Source organism: Physeter macrocephalus, unplaced genomic scaffold (assembly GCF_002837175.3).
Source record: "Physeter macrocephalus isolate SW-GA unplaced genomic scaffold, ASM283717v5 random_1365, whole genome shotgun sequence".
Taxonomy (NCBI): Eukaryota; Metazoa; Chordata; class Mammalia; order Artiodactyla; family Physeteridae; genus Physeter; species Physeter macrocephalus.
Window position 1 is genome coordinate 6375 of NW_021146601.1, and position 18626 is coordinate 25000.

Consider the following 18626-nt stretch of genomic DNA (forward strand, 5'->3'; position numbering starts at 1 on the left):
AAAAAAAAAAAAAAAAAAAAAATGCGGATAATAACAGAGTTGTTGTGAGGATTACATTAAATAAGACATTATATTTAAAATAGGACAATTTTTGGCAAATGGCTAGTACTCAGTAGAAGTTAGCTAGTTTTATTATTCCTACTACCACTATTCCTATTACTGCTGGTTATCGTTAACTGCATTTGTACCTCAGTCTCGCAAACCACAGAAACTCATCTCCGTTTTCCTCAGTGGTCAGTAGGCCAAAGTAGGTCAGGATCCAGTACAGAGTTAAGAGTGTGGCCCATGAATTCAAAGAGATCTTGGTTCAAATTATGATTTCATCACTTATTAGCTGTATGATTTTGACAAATTACTTAACTCGGGCACCTTAGCTACAAAATGTGAATAATAATACTTCCCTCAGAGAAGGATTGTTCTTCTCAGAACAGAAGAAGAGCTGTTTTGAGTATTAAGTGAGACAATGTGTGTAAAAGTATCTGGCAGATATTAAATACCCAATAAAAGGAAACTCACCTTGACTTTGGGTGGTATCGGGGTGGGAAATGACTGGCGCTTCATTGGTTCCTTTTCTTTCCTTTTGACCTCAGATCAAGGAATTGTTGAAGAAGCTGGAGCAGCTTTCAGAGGAGATTCTAGCAGTTCGGGGAGAAAATGCTCACCTTGCCCGACAGCTGCAGGTATGTCTGGCCCTCAGGGGAATGGACACTGCTAGAGAAGAGGGCGCACAGTGGACGTGATGTACCTGTGGGAGAGATTCTGGGGATTCCAGAGGCCTGGCCAGGCAGTGGTCTAGGTTGAGCCAGCGATGTGCCAAGGGAGCCTACCTGGCACAGCTGAGCGCTTCACTTCATTGTTCCTCATGCCTGGGGGATGAGGGTGAGCGTGCGAGTCTGGGCACATGACTTCCCATTGATGCGCACTCCCAGGATTCCCAGAAGAACCACGAAGAGATCATCTCCACCTATAGGAATCATCTGCTGAATGCTGCTCAGGTGAGCCTGGGGGCAGGCAGAGGCAGAGAGCTGGCCAGGGGGCATTGCATTTGGCATCCCTTCTCTTACCTGCACAGACTTGTCTCTCAGGAAGCTGGACTTTAGATGTCCCAGTACCAGGTTTCTGCATCTCATTAGGCAGATTGAGAGAAGTTATGCTTGAATGTGAGGGGGAGAGGTGTTTGCCCCTCCGTTTCAATTCCCTGATTGACTGTAAGGCTTTTTCCTGTCCCCTATGCCCCTTCTCAGTGTCCTCCTGAGCCAGCTTATCCCTCGCCAAGGAAGAAGAGGTGGGTGGCTCGCTCCTTTATTAGGAATAATAATAACTACAAAGAATCGAACACTTATTGTGTACCCGGTGCTTTGCTCCATATTCACAGTTGTAACCTTCACAGCAGATCTACAAAGTCGGCATGATTCTCTTCCTTGTAAAGATTAGGAAACAGCTATTGAGAAGTTAAGTAGTATAAGTGAGGGCACGTAGTTAGTAAGTAGCATCCTACTCTACCATAGAAACTCTCCCTTTCCTGTCTCTCATTTCTTCTTTTTTTTTTTTTTTCCGGTACGGGGGCCTCTCACTGCTGTGGCCTCTCCCGTTGTGGAGCACAGGCTCCGGACGCGCAGGCTCAGCGGCCATGGCTCACGGGCCCATTGCAGAGCACAGGCCCCGGACGGGCAGGCCCAGCGGCCACGGCTCACGGGCCCAGCCGCTCCGCGGCACGTGGGATCTTCCCGGACCGGGGCACGAACCCGCCTCCCCCGCATCGGCAGGCGGACTCCCAACCACTGCGCCACCAGGGAAGCCCCTCATTTCCTTTTTTTCATCTCCTTTTGTTTCTTTCATGCTGCCTACAGGGCTACATGGAACAGGATGTGTACAGTATCCTACTGCGAATCCTCAGCATCCAGGAGGAGTGAGGCATCCTGTGCCCTGAAGAATATGGGATCTCTCTGTTGTGAGTTGTGGTTTGAGGGTGATGAGGGAAGGAGCTTGGGAGAAAGGAGGCTTAAGGATAGAAACTGGAGTCTCCTTTTGCCCCATATGGTAGCTGACGCTAGGGAGTCCTGTGGGGCACAGAGCGTTTGAGGTGAGGTCAATTGAGAAGACATGATATGGGGAGCCACTGGGTGGAGTCAGGAATCAGTGAGCAGGTAGACTGTAGGGGTCTGACTTATGAGATGGAGACAGAAAAGAGGAGTTGAATGACTCTCCTAAGGTCTGGGGTAGAGAGATACCAGTGAAAGATAAGTGATGGTGGGATAGTGGTGCACAGGTGTTTCCTAGTGTGGGACTCTACAGATTCCAGAATCTCTCCTTCACTCCCACACCACTCATTCAAAGTGTAGTCATCCTCCATCCTTCTCCCTGCCCCTATGCAGGCAGTCATCTTCTCCAGTCCAGATAGATGAGGATCATCTTTAGCATCTTGGCATGGGTGGGAGGAGACTGAGGGTATAGAAGTGTGTGCATTTCATCCTTGAATTTCTTCTTTCAGGGAATAGAGCATCCCTGGTTGCCAGAGCCTCCAACAGGCTGTGGTGGGTGGTGGGCTGGCCATTGTGGGTGTGTGGGTGGGGCTTCACCTGACGTTATGGACCCCAGACCTGAGAACCTGAACCCTGGAATCAGCATGGATGAGATCAGAGGAGGTGTGGATGGAAGCCAGCTCTGTGGAGAATAAAGCAGGAGGCAGGATGATGTTGGGTGTCATTGTTTTTTCTGCCTAAAGGGGCATGGGGGAAGGAATCTTTTTCATTCCTTTTTGATCACAAACGGCCCCATACGTTAGCTGCTTTCAAACTTTGATTATGATCCATAGTAACAAATACATTGTACATCCTGTGTGTACATACCTGAAATAATATTTACCCTTACTATTTCTATTCTGTTCTATATTCCATCAAAAAATATTGGTTACAATACATCCACTAATGGGTCAAGACCCAGTGTGAAAAACAGCATTCTCACAGTTTGAAAAACAGCCCTCTGTAAAAATGGAGATTGATATTCTTCCTTTCTCTTTCTCAAATCTGCTTCTTACTGACTGACACACCTCTAATCTTTTTTCTCTACCTTGGGACTCCTCAGTCCACTATCTTTTTTCGGAAGGATAGATGGAGAGACCTAGATGTTCTTCAAGATGTACAATCTAAAATATTCTGTCATGTGTTAAACCATGTGTCTAGATTTGAGGTGCATGGTCTTCTGTAGTCAGTGTTCTTTGCCCCAGGTGCAAAGAGGGATGAAAAGTCTGATTCCTGGAAGAGGGAAGAAGGGATGCTCAGCTTTGGCTTCTTCCCCCAAGTTCTGTTCTCAGACTGAAAAAATGTATCTCACTGGGCCACTTCCCCTGGGTCTCCTCCCCTTCCTGCCCCTCCACCAGCCAGACTGCTAGGTGAGAGTGAGGCAAGTGAGTTCCTCCAAAATCTGGAATTGAGGTTTGGTGGCCGCCACACTGATCCCTCCCAGTTCCTTCTCACAGCCCGCCCCCTGCTGGGTTATGCTGGGTCAGGCGGCAGCGGTTTGGCAGTAGAGACTGACTGGGCTGAGAGAAGAGTGGTGAGGGGGCGCTCGTGGAAGACAGGGGGCCACTGGAGGGCTGCAGAGCCTCGCTCCAGGGTCTGGCCAGGAAAAGAGCAGCTATGTAGATTAGGTCCTAAAGAAGATGAGGGTCAGCTTCGGGGTTTATGTGGATGGGCACAAAACTGCTTTAAGGTTGGGAGAATGAAGAGAGGAGGAATTGATGGGGAAAAAGAAGGGTGCAGCTGCCAGAAGAGCATCAAAATGTCCAAGTCATTTCTATTAAGGGGAACAGAACCTCTTTTTTCCTTTCTACCCTTACAGTTAAAGAATAGAAAAGGACTCTTACATTCCTTATTATATATGCAGTGTGGGGTGGGAAGAATGAAGAAACTGCTGAGAGAAGGGTCCAGAGAGGGAGAGATCATTTTGCTAAGTTCAAGTATGAGTCAGGAAACAGCTCTGGTAATGGAAGCCAGGCCCTTGGCTTCCTCTGGAGCTCCTGGAAGCTGATCCCAGGATGGCTGAGCTGTGGGAATGGTCAGTGACGTTAATGATGACACAGAAGTGGAACCTTCTCCAGCCCCTGGTCTTCCTAAACAATCTCCCTCTATACAACCCCATAAACTGTTACCCCAACACCCCCACGCCCTGAAATTTTCCTTGATTTCATAAATAAATCTTTCTTTCGCAAAGTAACTCTAGTCTTAATGTTCCCCTCTTTCCTCCTGGCTGTCTCTTCAGTCGGACTTCAGTAAGGACTTATCACTCCTGCTTCACTTCCCCTTGGTGCTCCAGGCTTCAGATGTGAGTCCATGCGTGAGAGTAGGTGAAGCTCGGTGAGCCATGATGGGGTTCAGACTATGTTTTTGAATGCCCTCGATCTGAAACTTGGTTCTGATTTGCAGTTTCCCTCCTTTGTCTGGTAACATTACTTTACTAAACTGATATTTAAAGGGCCTACTAAGTGCCAGGCACTGGGGATAGAGAGAGCTTGCAGGCAGGATCAGACTCAGGCGCCCTGGTTCCTAGTTTTATGTTATCCTGTAGGGATGCTAGAACTTATAACTGCAATTAACTCTTTTTTTTTTTTTCTTGTGAATTTGTTTTTACTGGGATATAGGGGATGGGTTGTGAAATATCTCCTTGGGTTATGCCCCATCAGGGAAATGTCCATTCTAACCTCCCTGGAATAGCTTTTGGAACTTTTTCTTGGAGCTTCTGCTCTTGCTATCAGCAGCCTCTTTAGGTCCACTACTGAGCGGCTCCTCCTTGGAAAAGAATTTCCTCTTTTTCTTGGGGACTCAAATTAAAGGAGATCCCTCCTTTATGAAGTCACTAGGGATCAAGGTGAGGTTGATTTTTTTTCTTTACATTTTTACAGCTTTATTTGGGTATAACTGATATACAATAAGCTGCATGTAAAGGGTACAGTTTGATAAATTCTGACATATGTATACACCCATAAAACCATCACACCATCAAGATGATGAACATATCCATCACTCCCAAAGAGTTCCCCCATCTCTCTTTTTTTTTTAAAAATCCTCCCTCTTCTCCTTCCCCTGAAACCACTGAAAATTCTAGAAGATACAAACTAGTCCATAGTAACTTTTGATATAGAGGACTTAACAGAACAAAAAATGAGCTCAGGGCCTGATGAAGATTCAAGTGTTGGAGGGAGCAGTTGGGATTTAGAACCAAATACCAGAGCTTGAGTTTCCACCATTGCTGGCTGCAGAGCAGCAAGGAAAGAACCTGAGTGTCAGGAGAGGGCAGACATCCTCCCTAGGGACAAAATCCACAAAGTAGTTGGGTATGGTCCACTTCAACAGGTACCTGGGGATGTTGGTATGCTGGCACCTTCAGTCTTACAGCTGTGGGGTCTCATGGGAAGGATTATACTGAAGGTTTAAGCTAAATGAGAGGATTACTCATATAATTTATTAAAGCACTCTTTTTGTATGCCAATTTATTGGTTTAACCATCTTGCTGCTGCTAGACTGAGAACTCCTGCAAGGATTTTATGTCCTCACCACCTAACAATCTTTGAACAGCATTCAAATATTTACTGAACAAATGACATTATCACTTAGGTCCCAGCCGACTAAGTATAAAATGCTATGAATTTTTCCAGTACCTAGTTTGGGTAAACTGCTCTCACGTTGGTACTTTCAAGGGACCTGCCTGCGAGTGATTAGCTTAGTTGAGAATGGGGCCTCTGGAAGGTCTACGGCTTTGGAGGAAGGAGAGCAGGCAGTTCAGAGTGGCAGAAAGGTGCCCTTTTTGGGTGAGAAAACGTCCCCTCTGTTCACTTTCAGCTACTCCAAAGCTGTGGGGTCTCTGGTGACAGTGTATTTGAGGTAGGGGGTAGGCGACCACAGGCAAAGTTAGGGTTTAGGTACATTTTGGATTTTAGCAGCCCATGTTTTCTTACCCTTAGGGAGAGAGACTCTAAGTAGGAACCTCTTTATGCGATCAGATTCCTGTTCCACACCGTCTTATTTGCAGCATTCTTCCACCTCAAGCGCATACACGAGTTTGCAACGGTCACAGCGATAGTGAGAGTGGGAGATACAAGAACTTCTCTCTTGATCCACTCACTAGAGGCGTTAATCTCTCCCGGCCGGGCTCTGAGTCCCTGCCCCTCCCGTCTCAGGCTCCGCCCCCTCCCCACTTCTCCCGCGGTCCTGGCGGGCTTACCCAGGAGGGGGGCGGCCCCAGCCCCAGCGCTGGGCCGGGCGGAGCTCCCGCCCAGGCGGAGCTGCGGCTGCAGCGTCCAGCTGCCGGACCGACCTCCAGCCGGGCAGACTGCGGGAGCGGCGCCGGGCCCTCTCCCCCCACCTCTCCAGCCCACCCTCTGAGCCTCCCGAGCCCCCTCCCCGCTCCCTGCAACTGTGCTGGTAAGTCCCACTCTCCGCACCAAACTTTTTTGCTGCCGAGTTTGAGTCCTAGCGCCGGACCACGAGATACAATGTAACTGGGGGGGAGGGGGTGAACTGAGAATAGAATGAACTCTTCACGACACCATAGCGTCCCTAAAATGGATCAGATCTCCCCCATTTCCCGAATTGGTAGAACTCTTGAATTTAGATGGTTAAACTTGTAGATAAGGAGCTGAGGGTATTTCCTCCAACTTCGCTACCCCCTCCCCCATTTCTCTGAGATTTAGCCCTTCCCGATACTTTCTCTCCATATTCCAAGTATCTTTGGCTCCCTAAAAGCTCATCCCTTCTCAACTCCGGCGTGGCAAAGCCCCCTACCCCAGGTGCTTCGGGTCCACCTCCCCTCCCATTCCCCCTGGGACCCCGCGATCCCTCGGGCGGTACACTCCCTCCGGGTCTACCGGTCTGGCACACCGGCCAAAGACGTGCAGGGGCTGGGTTCGGCTGTGGAGGGAGGGGCTGAGGCTGGGTCCAAAACCCGGCGGGCGGGGCCGGGAAGGGGAGGTGTAGGGGGCCGGACTGGGCGGAGCAGGCGGCATTTGCGGCCGGCGCCGGGGTGGAGAGTTGTGCGCCGGTCCCTGGGCCTGAGCTCGGGCTCGGGCTCGGGCGCCTGCGATGTCTCAAGATGGCGGAGCTGGGCGAATTAAAGGTACCGGCCCCCTCCCCCATCCCCATCTGGACTGAGCCCGGCTGTACGCCGAGTCCGGGAAGCGACCGAGACTGGGTGCTGAGGGCTCGGGTGGGGGCCGGAGACGTGGCGGGGACTGGCTGCCGGGGATGATGAGAAGTGGCTGTGGGCGAGGAAGGGGCTGCGGCGGGGCTCCGGGGGCGGGGCCGCGGGGCAGATATAGGGGTGGGGCTGAGGGGGAATTGCCGCAGTTGGGGGCCGAGGCGCAGGGGGCGGGGACGCGGGGTAGAAGTCGGATTTGGTAGTAGGGGCAGATGTAGGAGTAGGGCCAGGAGGAAAAGCTGCTGCAGAGGCAAAAGGGGCGAGTCGATCAAGGGCCAGAGATGCGACAGTAGGGGGCAGATGTTGGATGTGACTGGGGGGCAGATTACGGGTAGGCTCCTCGGGGGAAAGGCGCTGAGAGGATAGAGGCTTTGGGGCTGCTATTGGGATCTGAGGCTTGGGAAGTACCAGTAGGCGGCTGAGATCTAGGGGGCGGGGCTGTGCGGGGCTAGATCGAGGGGTGGGGCAGAAGCATCCTGGAGGCTGAGAGGAAGGTCCTGCCTTAGTGTGAGTCGGTATCTTTGGGCAGAGGAGTTTGAAACTATGGGATAGTAAGGGAGAAGTTCTTGACAAAGCTAATGGAGAAATAAAGACAGGACAGAGGAAATTAGGATGGGGAGAAAGGTAGAGGAGCAAGTTTTTAATCATATTCCTCAAAAGGGGCCCAAAGCCATAATGTCTCCTATGAGGGGAAGAATTGAGGAGGGCTAGGAAGGCCTGCCCGTGGCAGGGTCTCCTAGAGATTCATAGAAGTGAGTCCTTTAAAGAGGGAGCTTACCACTACCAGAGACTTGAGGATAACCATATCCGAGGACATCTCACAGAACCTTTAAAAACCATGGGGTTCATCCCCCTGTCTCCTGGCTTTATTCTGCCTTTTGAAGTGGAGCCATTTTCTTGGGAGGGCCTGAGGGTCTAGTTACTGGGTCTAGCTGCCTAGGAGAGCATGCAATTCTGCACCCTAGCTCGGGCTGCACACCTTCTCCTCACCCTCCCAGGGCCTCTGTTTAGAGCTTTCCTCTTCTCTCTTCCATCCCTGTGGAGGAGGGGGAGGATCACTTATTTTCTCTGGGTAGGAGAGAAGCAGGATATTAGTTCCTGGCAGATGGAGTAAAGGGGTAAACAGGAAGGATACCTGGATTCCACAATTCGCTGTTAACCTCTCATCCCAAGTTTTGGTTCTGTTTCTCTCCCACAAAAATAGGACTGAGGGGAGGGTGGTTATGTAAATGACACTGAGAAAGGATTTGGGGGAGTTATGAGCATTGAACCCTGACCTGAAAACCCTGGCTACAAAAGCTGCAGAGGCTTGGGGAAAATAGCTGAGGTAGATCGAGGTGTTGGGAGGGGTGGGCCGTGGGGCACAATCCTCCAGCCACCTGGCCCCTTTCTTCTCTATGGGGCTGTCTGGCCTGAATCCTCTTCTCCCCGCTCCTTCTCCCTGTCTCCTATCCTCTTCCCAGGAGCTGGGATGGATCTGAGTGTCTGAGAAAGAGCAGGAGAGGAGATAAGTAGCTTACAGGAGGGTCCAGGCTCACGGCAGGGATGGAGGGAAAAGGCTGTAGTGGACTCAGAGGTGTGCTTTCGGGTGGCATGCTAGCTGTACCCTGCCCTCACCTGTTCAACTGCCAGGCACGGGGAGATAGGGCTGCTCAAGCCTGGGGGGCAGTGGTGAGGTGATCTGAGGGTTGCTAAAATGGGACTTAGATGTCCGTTTGGCCAGCTTCGCTGTCTGGCAGTAATCCACTGGCTGCAAAGCACCTTTCTGATTAGCGCTGGAGGGAAAGTGCATTGCCCACCTAATAGCTCAGCCCCAGTGTCTTTGGCAGGACAGCCCTGTGCAAGGTAGGATTCTCAAGCTTCTCTGGTCTCCACAGCACATGGTGATGAGTTTCCGGGTGTCTGAGCTCCAGGTGCTCCTCGGCTTCGCTGGCCGGAACAAGAGTGGACGGAAGCACGAGCTCCTGGCCAAGGCCCTACACCTCCTCAAGTCCAGCTGTGCCCCCAGCGTCCAGATGAAGATCAAAGAGCTTTACCGCCGACGCTTTCCCCGGAAGACCCTGGGGCCCTCCGATCTTTCTCTGCTCTCTCTGCCCCCTGGCACCCCTCCTGTAGGCTCTCCTGGTCCTCTAGCTCCCATCCCCCCAGCCCTCTTGGCCCCTGGCACCCTGCTGGGCCCCAAGCGTGAAGTGGACATGCACCCCCCTCTGCCCCAGCCTGTGCACCCTGATGTCACCATGAAACCATTGCCCTTCTATGAAATCTACGGGGAGCTCATCCGGCCCACCACCCTCGGTATGGCTCTTTGTGGTCCCTGGGTCTTCCTGGACTCCACGCCTCTTCCCCAAGCCTTTCTTAGGCTTTAGTCCTGTGGGATCAGCACCCTGGAATAGGGGCAACTTCTGTGGCTGCCTGTGCATGGGCTTGGGAATAACTGCCCCTTTGTGTCCTCAGCATCCACTTCTAGCCAGCGGTTTGAGGAAGCGCACTTCACCTTTGCCCTCACTCCCCAGCAAGTGCAGCAGATTCTCACATCCAGGTACATCTCTTTCAGTCGTCCTGCCTCATCCTTGGGTGGTTACCCTTAGACTCTGCTCTCTGACTTTCTCCTCTTCTGCCCTGCCCTCCTTCCTCTCCATCCTCCTGCACCTGCTTCGTCCCTCATTCTCTTGTATGTCCCTTCTCTATTCTCTGGACATCTAACTTTCTGTGTCTCTGTTCACCCCTGCCCTTCAGGGGCCACATACTGACATCTCTCCTCCCTCCCTCTTCCAGAGAGGTTCTGCCAGGAGCGAAATGTGATTATACCATACAGGTGCAGCTAAGGTGAGTTGATTCTCCCTCCCCACAGGGCTCCCACTGAGGGTGGGAATGAAGTAAGGGTATGACAGTTACTATTAGGAGATACCCTGCTCTGCCATGTCCACCCCAGCCCTGGAATTCTTGTTTGGAAGCTGAAGGCTACAGACATCCAGGACTGATTTTCTGAGGTTGCCTGCCTCTCTCTGCAAGAACTGCCTTCCACCCTTTCATCTTCTCTCATCTCTTACCAGGTTCTGTCTCTGTGAGACCAGCTGCCCGCAAGAGGATTACTTCCCCCCCAACCTCTTTGTCAAGGTCAATGGGAAACTGTGCCCCCTGCCGGTAAATGCTCTTCCCTTCTTCTGGCAGTAACCCCTTCCCTGTTTTAGTTCCTAAATGTTACATCTATTATGAAAGAGACATGCCTGACATAGTAGGTGCTCACTTTACTGACTGAATCAATATAATCTAGAGAGTACCAAGATAGGGCTGAACAAGGGTTCTCTCAGAACCCAGAGGGGGGATATTAGTTCAACTCAAAGGTTCAGGAAAGATTCTCAGAAGTGATGACCCCAGAGCTGAGGGTTGGAAGAAGTGGGGTATCCCTACTCTTCCTCTTCAAGAACCCAGTGAGCAGGTTCCTATTTATCTGGTCAGTGAGTAAGTTCTCCTTTTTCCCCAGAAATGAACCCTGCTGCCAACCCTAGAGAGTGCCCTAGTTTTTCGAGTCACTGAATGGGCCCCCATCTCACTCATCTCAGTGAGTGAGCTGACCTTCTCTCCAGAAAGTGAGTGACCTAAGACAAGGTGTCTTAACCAGGCCCTCCCTCCCTCCCTCCCTCCCTCCCCCAGGGTTACCTTCCCCCTACCAAGAATGGGGCTGAGCCCAAGAGGCCCAGCCGCCCCATCAACATCACACCCCTGGCTAGACTCTCGGCTACTGTTCCCAACACCATCGTGGTCAACTGGTCGTCTGAGTTTGGACGGGTGAGCGTGGCTGAGGCAGGGAGCCTGGAGAAGCCTGCAGGGAGCGAGAGGGAATCATCCAGTGCATTGGGCTGGGGAAACATCTTTCTCTTCGTGGGTCTCTCTGCATTAACTTGCTGTCTCTGGCCCTTATGTGACAAGGTGGGGGGGCCGCTGGTGGTGGTGGTGGTGGTAGTGGTGTACAAAGCAGAGGCTGATTGTCTCCCCCCCCACCCCCACCACCTCCAAGTAGAATTACTCCTTGTCTGTGTACCTGGTGAGGCAGCTGACTGCAGGAACCCTTCTACAAAAACTCAGAGCAAAGGGCATCCGGAACCCAGACCATTCCCGGGCACTGAGTGAGTTACATCCCGTCCCTCTTCTCTCTTACCAGGATCCAATTCTTCCTGGCCCTCGAGCCTTTACAATTAAAACTCATACCCCTCTTATGACAACTTACTTCACCTCTCACATGAACCCCAACCCATGCCATACCCCCGTTACCAATCTTTGTGGTTGAAAAGTGGGGCCACTTCGGGCATTGACACCCTTGCATTCCCAATTATACATCTGCTTTGCACCCCGCAGACCTTAACTCCAGCCCTGTTGGAATATGGGTTCTCCAGACTAGAAAGTGTCTTTAAGTATCATCAACACTAACCCTCTTGTGATGCTTCAATTCCCTCTAGGTCATCTCTGCCAAAGTGTCACCCAGCTGTATTTAAGCATCTTCAGGGATGGGGAAATCTCTCCCCGCCACCTAGCCTTCGTAATGCAGATCCCAGACCACCCCCATGTGACATCCCATTGGCCCCCAAAGGCGCTCTACCCAGCCGCCTCTCAGCCAGAGCCATCTGCTTCTGGCCTCACCACCTCCCGGGCTTCTCGCCAGCCTTGCTGACCCCATGGCTCTGGCCCCACTCTTGTTTCAGTCAAGGAGAAGCTGACCGCTGACCCGGACAGTGAGGTGGCCACTACAAGTCTCCGGGTGTCACTCATGTGCCCGGTGGGTACAAGGGAGAAGAAAAGGGGGAGGAGTGGTGGGTTAAACCTCTAGACTCAGATGAGGGTTCCTAGGGCTATTAGAGTGAGGCTATCTGGGACATGGGGACTCTGACCAGAGAACTCGTCTCTCCTCAGCTAGGGAAGATGCGCTTGACTGTCCCTTGTCGGGCCCTCACCTGCGCCCACCTGCAGAGCTTCGATGCTGCCCTTTATCTACAGATGAATGAAAAGAAGCCAACGTGGACATGTCCTGTGTGTGATAAGAAGGCTCCCTATGAATCTCTTATCATTGATGGGTAGGGCCGTTCTGCATTCAGCTTCCTTTTACCTAGGACATCCACTAGGACTGGCCCCTGCCCCCATATATAAATATATATCTGTAACTTACTTCCCCTCCCAACTCGTAACGTATCTGTCTCTTTTTATAGAAATATTACCTACCTATTTATCTATCTCTCCCTCCAACACTGAGGACTTAACTACACACCGTACTAATAAGTACTTTGCAAGCCTTATCTCATTGAGTCCTATGAGATGCCAATAACCCTGTGAGATAGGTCCTGTCATTACAGGTGAGGAAGCTGAGACCTAGAGAGATTGAGTATCTTGCTCAAAGTTACATTGTTAGTAAGTGGCAGAGCCAGTGTATCAAACTGTTACATCAAACTATTACCTGACCTCTTACTGAACATAGCAATAAAGTTCTTTTGATCTAGCGACTCCTAACCTGCTTCCAGAGCCTACATTATGGTTCTTGTTCCCAGTGCCTCTTTTTGAGGTAGCTTATAGAGTTCTGTTATCTCTGCTCCTTCTGTTTTGTCCCTAGTACTACATGGAACACGTGCTTAGAATGTACTTATTTTAAAACTCAGCATTTAAAATTTTCAAAGCTCTTTTATGCACCTTACTTAATTTGATTCCAACAACTCAGAGAGGTCAGGAGGGTGGAAAACATCCCTAATTTACAGATGAGGAAACTGAGGTTCAAGAAGGTGAGTCCCATAACTCCCTGGCTACTGTTGTAGCCATCTCCCAGCCACATGAATTCCCATCTCTCCCCTCCCCTAGTTTATTCATGGAGATTCTTAATTCCTGCTCGGATTGTGATGAGATCCAGTTCATGGAAGATGGATCCTGGTGCCCAATGAAACCCAAGAAGGAGGCATCTGAGGTTTGCCCCCCGCCAGGGTATGGGCTGGATGGTGAGTGACCCCCTGTCCCCCAGTTGAGCTAAGTCTTGTATGGTCTCTTCTCTGAGACACAGTCTTCTTAACCAACCACAGGCCTCCAGTATAGCCCAGTCCAAGAGGGCAATCCATCAGAGAATAAGAAGAAGGTTGAAGTTATTGACTTGACAATAGAAAGCTCATCAGATGAGGAGGACCTGCCCCCGACGAAGAAGCACTGTCCTGTCACTTCAGCTGCTATCCCAGCTCTACCTGGAAGCAAAGGGTATGAAGAAATAGGCTGACTCTATAGCAGAAGGGAGAGGAAGAAGTCAGGAACGCTTTCTGATCACTGGGCAAACTCTGAGGCAGAGAGGGGACTTGAGAGGCTGAGCTGGGTGAGGACATCTGTGATTCCTTCTGTCTCCTCACAGAGTCCTGACATCTGGTCACCAGCCATCTTCGGTGCTACGGAGCCCTGCTATGGGCACGCTGGGCGGGGATTTCCTGTCCAGTCTCCCACTACATGAGTACCCACCTGCCTTCCCACTGGGGGCTGATATACAAGGTATGACACTGATCACAACGTGGGGCCGTGCACTGCCATATCCTCCTCCAAACCAGCTTACAACCCTTGCTCCTTTTCAAAGCTTTTTGGCTGTTTTGCAAAGGGCCACAATCCAAGGAACTTCTTTGATTTTGTGTGTGTGTGTGTGTGTGTGTGTGTGTGTGTGTGTGTGTGTGTGTGTGTGTGTGTCTGTGTGTGGTTGGTGAAGGGGTCAGATAGGAGGTTGATTTTAATTTTTCTTTTCCTACCAGGTTTAGATTTATTTTCTTTCCTTCAGACTGAGAGTCAGGTAAGTGGTCCCTTCTCCATCTCAGATCTTTCTAGGCACTGATGGGCCCCCTTACTCTCTCATTTTCCCCAGGGACCTTAATGTGCTTCTCCATGAAAGAAGGAAACTGTGGTATAGGCAGTTTATTTCCCTCCTAGGGACCTTAATGTGCTTCTCCATGAAAGAAGGAAACTGTGGTATAGGCAGTTTATTTCCCTCCTAGGGACCTTAATGTGCTTCTCCATGAAAGAAGGAAACTGTGGTATAGGCAGTTTATTTCCCTCCTAGGGCCCACTGGGACTTGTTCAGATTCTCACCCATGTCTTCCTCTGTCCTCCGTTACTTACTGTTCTGTCTCCAGAGCTTTTAGTGTAGCTCTGCGCCTGTCTGTTCACCCCTCCCCACCCCCGCAAACCCATGTGCACTTGAGCACCATGACTGCCCCAGCCGGACATTCCACACATTTCAGACGCCCACAGGGCCGAGAATCTAGCAAGCTGGTGGGACTGTCTCCAGGCAGGGAAGAGGGGTGGGGTGTGGGGAAGTAGGGGAAGGAGTCAGAGGGAGGCTCTCCTGCTTCTCAGAGAATACTTTGGGATCCTGAGGGGTTTATTTATCCCATATGATATTTCTGAGATGAGTGACTGGGAGGCGGGTAAAATCAGGATAAAATCTTAAACCATGCTCTTGATTCCTCCCAGCACTATGGTCCGTCCGTCATCACCTCGCTAGACGAACAGGATGCCCTGGGTCACTTCTTCCAGTACCGAGGGACCCCTTCCCACTTCCTGGGCCCGCTAGGCCCCACGTTGGGGAGCTCTCACCGCAGCACCACTCCAGCACCCCCTCCTGGCCGTGTCAGTAGCATTGTGGCCCCTGGGGGAAACTTAAGGGAGGGGCATGGAGGACCCCTGCCCTCAGGTCCCTCTTTGACTGGCTGTCGGTCAGACATCATTTCCCTGGACTGAGTCCCCTGGATTATGGAACCTTCACCGCCTCGCAACACTGAGCAAGTATGCTGTGGAGTCTGGAACCCTGGCCCCTCTGACCCCTCAGAAGGGCTTTGGTCAAGGCCAGAAAGATCTTCATGGACATCTGTTTTTGGCCTTATCTCTGCCTGACAAGGCTAGCACCCAAAGGGTTAATATTTAACCTCTTTTAAAGGACATTTGGGGTCTGTTTTTGGAAATGTTCTTTGATGTCCAGCCCTTTCCTTTGGGTCTGTTAACCTAGGCAGTGGGAGGCAAATGGGATGGGATGTGAGTTGGGGAAAGGGCTGAATCCTCAGCCTTGACTGTCTAAAGCCTCGTGGGGAGGGGGCCCTTCTTGTGTCCCATAGATGCCCTCTCTTCCCATTCCCCAAAGCCGGCTGTGTTCCTTTCCCATATCCATCGTCTCTTCATGTCCATTCCGTTCTCTTTGGCCAAACAGACAGCTGGAGTAACTGAGATAGGCAGACACATGGACAGAGAACTCTATTTTGGGTTGCATATTTTTTTGTGTGTAAACAAGAAAAACCAAAATACTCCAAAGATGACTTTCCCTGCCTCCTGCTTCCCAGTGTGACTGAGGAGGAGATAAGGCCTTAGCCCTGATGCCCAGGGGTTTGGGAGAAGGGCCTGGCCAATCGCCTGGGTCTCTCTATTTATATATTTAAGTAAGTTCACAATGATGCTTATGCTGACCAGCCTGGGGCCTGAGCTTCTAAAGGCCCGTGGCCCTGTGGTTAGGTCTGGCTCATTCTGCACCTTTCCTGGGAGGTGGGAGCACCCTTGTGCTCTCTCCAGTCTCCCTTTTTCAGGCTCCTCTAGGGCCTAGGATCTATGTTGTAATTTTACTTTCTATTCCCACAGTTGTAGCAAAGTTCTTACCCATAATAAAGGTTGTGAATGTTCTGTGAGTGTCACGGAGGTGGGCTGGGGAGGGGATTAAGCACTTTGCTTTCCAGATCCCTGGTTTGTGGTGGGGGGATGGTCCACGTTCTGTTCTTCCCTTGCAGGCCCTGGGTCCCAGTGAGCTCCACTTCCACATGGTAGGGGTGTCACACTGAGGATTTCCAAGGGCAGTTCTTTCTTCCTTTCTTTCCCCCACACCCATAAAAACACTAGACCATTCAGCCCACCACCGTGGAGTCCTTAAGTCCTTCCTCATCCTTACCTGCCCAGATGCTGTAGCCAGAGCCTGAGGGCAAACTTGGTCCCAGTGCTGACCCTCTCTTGGCTATCTGCCGTGGCTGGGGTTGTCCGCAGCAGTGTGGACGTGGGCAAGACCAGAGGTCGAGTTCCTCCATTCTCTTCTAGTTCCACCGCGCTGCAGAATGACAGCTCCTGTCTGGGCTGTGCCTTGTGGCTTAGCCTGCTTCCGTATCCATTAGGTCATCTGATCCTCCCAGCCACCACAGGAGAGGGGTGGGTGGGTGTTAACCTCATTTGACAGAGAGGAGGGTTAAATGACTTGCCCCCATGAGAGAGTGGGACCAAAACCCAGGTCTTCAGCGTTAGCCAGTTGGACAGGAACCCTTGGAGTATCATGGGCAGTGTCTTTGATCTCATGTGCTCTCTTCATTATCAGTTGACCAACTCCCTCCCTAAATCTCCCCCACAGCACAAAATTTCCCCGAAGGATGAGACAGAAGATGAACTTCTCAGTGTGTATGTGTTGGTGTGTTGGAGGGTTAGGGAGAAGCTCCTACTTACAGGACAGAAGGCGGTAGGTCCTGGGGAAGATGTCTGGGTGTCTCTGTCCCATCCTCTGTGGCAGCCACCGCAGCTGCTACATCTGGTCCCAGCCACATAAGGGCGCTCACCTCTCTTGGGTTTGGTTGGATCCGGGCCTGGGGCCAGACATGTTGATCCCTTAGTCATGGCCTGTCTCAGAAGACCTGTTCTGGATCACAGCCTACCCACAGGTGGAGTGGAGAGATTGGGGCAGGGACAAGGGGAGAGGCTACTGGATTTCTTGGTTCTCTCTGAGCTTCCCTCTCCCCCTCCTTAGTCATAGTCGGAACCAGTCTGTTTGGGCCTCCTAAGCCGCATTTCCTTCCTCTACTGCCAGCCCTACCTGTAGCTGCTGCTGTGACTCCTGGGAGATGACAAGTAGATAGAGAATGATGTGATGGTATGTGGGGAGACCCCAGCTCAGCCTAGGAGGGTAGGCAGACTAAGAGGGAAGAAAACAGCAAAAATGAGAACTTCCTGTCCCTTTTTGAGGCTTTGTAAATGCAGCTGAGGAAGTGGAGAGTAGAAGTGGAGGAGGGACATGGGTAAGGGTCGTGAGCTTGGGGACTCCAGACCACCCACACTCCATCGGGTCCCATGTGGTCAAGGCAAGTGTGGCTGTCCTCTGGACTTTGGTGGGTTAGAAGCTGTTAAGGGCTCCCAGGTCCCTGTCTCACCTCCCATAACCCCAGAGGGACCCAAAAGAACTGGCCCTGGGGCAGCTGTAGTCCACTCTCCTCCCAAAGCTCTCGAAGTCCTGCGTCCAGCAGCTGGGAGTGAGGGGGCAGGAGGTCAGAGAGGCCACCGCCTGACTCCTCCAAGTCCTGTGTTTGCCCTTCCCTCAGCCCACACCCAAGGTGGTCCCTCCTTCAGGGCAGGGTGCAGGTTGGGTCAATGGATTGGCTACCTCTTCATCAGGTTCCACGTGCCCACCTGCAACAACAGTGGGACCAGTAGGTGAATGGTGGTGTTTCTGGTCAGGGACCCTCACTCACTGTTTACACCGCCCCCTCCTCCAGTGGGCACAGATGCAGTTGTGGCCCCTTGTGATTATGGGACCTGTTGATACCACATTTCTGGGCCTATTTCTCTGTCATTCTGAGACTGGGAATAGCACTGCTGGGTAAAGGGCAGATTTCTTTCCTGGACTTAGGGCCTTGTCCTCAGACAGCTCACCTGGGGGTACCCAGAGGTTGGGGGAAACGTTGAGAGTGCGTGTCCTTCGGGTCAGCAAGACAGTCTGATCGCTGGACTGCAGAACGACCGCCACAGCCAGATCCACACCTCGATTCGTGGGCAGCTCGGCCCCAGGAGCCCTGGGCTGCTGATCCAGGGCCGAAAAAGGGCAGAAAGGGGGTCGCTGGCGGGAGGGAGCCGCTGGGGTTAATATCTCAGAAGCGAGGCGGGGCTTTCAAAAATTGGGCGACGCCCCTATGGGGAAAGAGGCCACGGCAGGCGACTGGCCCCCAGGCCTCTCGCCTCCAGCCCCCACCCGATCCCAGTCCCTACCTTCGGCCCTTCACCCCCCGTCCCCGGCCCGTGTGCCCCCGTCTCCGGACCTGGAGCGGAAGCCTGGCGGAGGCGCCTGGGAACCGCCTGTCCGAGAGGACGAGTTGTCCCCGCTTGAGGCCGCAGTACGTGGGCCACGGCCCGAGCCCCGGCCCGGCGCCCAGGAGGCCACACACGCTCTGCGCGAAGCTCACCGACTCCGGCCGTCCGGACAGGAGAAGAACCCGCACCGCCGCCATGACGCGGCTCTGGGGTCTCTGCGGCCCGCTCCGCGCCCTCTAGTGGCCCAGCGGGCTTCCCTCGGAGCCTTTTGCCGGGTGGGAAGGGAGCCCGGCTTCCGGGACTTCCCCCGGGAAATTTAGGCATGACACTTGGGGATGATCCAGCGGTGTGATAGGTAAATGACAAAGGGGAACACCTCTAAATCCTCAGCT

The 18626-nt window shown here is 52.0% G+C and overlaps 3 protein-coding genes across 11 annotated transcripts in view; 2 read left to right on the forward strand and 1 right to left on the reverse strand.

Moving 5' to 3' along the window:
* Positions 1–4224, forward strand: part of LOC102983548 (ankyrin repeat domain-containing protein 35) — a 10511-nt gene extending 6287 nt beyond the window's left edge. For 2 of the 3 annotated variants that reach the window (XM_055083494.1, XM_055083495.1), the window contains 4 exons: positions 591–680; positions 930–995; positions 1851–1951; positions 2492–4224. In XM_055083494.1, the coding sequence (XP_054939469.1) occupies positions 591–680; positions 930–995; positions 1851–1913 (219 nt within the window). In that variant the 3' untranslated portion in view covers positions 1914–1951; positions 2492–4224. The remainder of the gene's footprint in view (positions 1–590; positions 681–929; positions 996–1850; positions 1952–2491) is intronic. The other variant, XM_028486833.2, reaches the window with a different exon arrangement.
* A 2014-nt stretch (positions 4225–6238) lies between these two features.
* PIAS3 (protein inhibitor of activated STAT 3) lies at positions 6239–15861 on the forward strand. Of its 2 annotated transcripts, none has more exons than XM_007130782.4 (14): positions 6239–6419; positions 9069–9486; positions 9646–9730; positions 9967–10017; positions 10245–10335; positions 10846–10980; positions 11213–11318; positions 11892–11965; positions 12100–12260; positions 13033–13166; positions 13248–13416; positions 13565–13698; positions 13950–13987; positions 14668–15861. In XM_007130782.4, exons 2-14 carry the CDS (start codon positions 9072–9074, stop codon positions 14932–14934), a joined length of 1860 nt encoding a protein of 619 aa, XP_007130844.1. In that variant the 5' UTR covers positions 6239–6419; positions 9069–9071; the 3' UTR covers positions 14935–15861. The 2 variants fall into 2 exon arrangements, with proteins under 2 accessions (XP_007130844.1, XP_007130843.1); XM_007130781.2 differs by lacking the exon at positions 6239–6419 and adding an exon at positions 7011–7110.
* On the reverse strand, positions 13284–18590 carry NUDT17 (nudix hydrolase 17). 6 transcript variants are annotated; one of them, XM_028486829.2, is made up of 8 exons: positions 18243–18583; positions 17860–18043; positions 17591–17616; positions 17361–17453; positions 17027–17125; positions 16663–16799; positions 16124–16276; positions 13284–13403 (listed from the first exon to the last, which is right to left on the reverse strand). In XM_028486829.2, the coding sequence occupies exons 1-8, from the start codon at positions 18429–18431 to the stop codon at positions 13400–13402; spliced, it is 885 nt and encodes a 294-aa protein (XP_028342630.1). In that variant the 5' UTR covers positions 18432–18583; the 3' UTR covers positions 13284–13399. The 6 variants fall into 6 exon arrangements, with proteins under 6 accessions (XP_028342630.1, XP_007130842.1, XP_028342633.1 ...); XM_007130780.3 differs by lacking the exon at positions 13284–13403 and adding an exon at positions 15861–16012 and having other exon boundaries at positions 18243–18588; XM_028486832.2 differs by lacking the exon at positions 13284–13403 and adding an exon at positions 15861–16012 and having other exon boundaries at positions 17860–18004; positions 18387–18583.
* Positions 18591–18626: the final 36 nt, after the last annotated feature.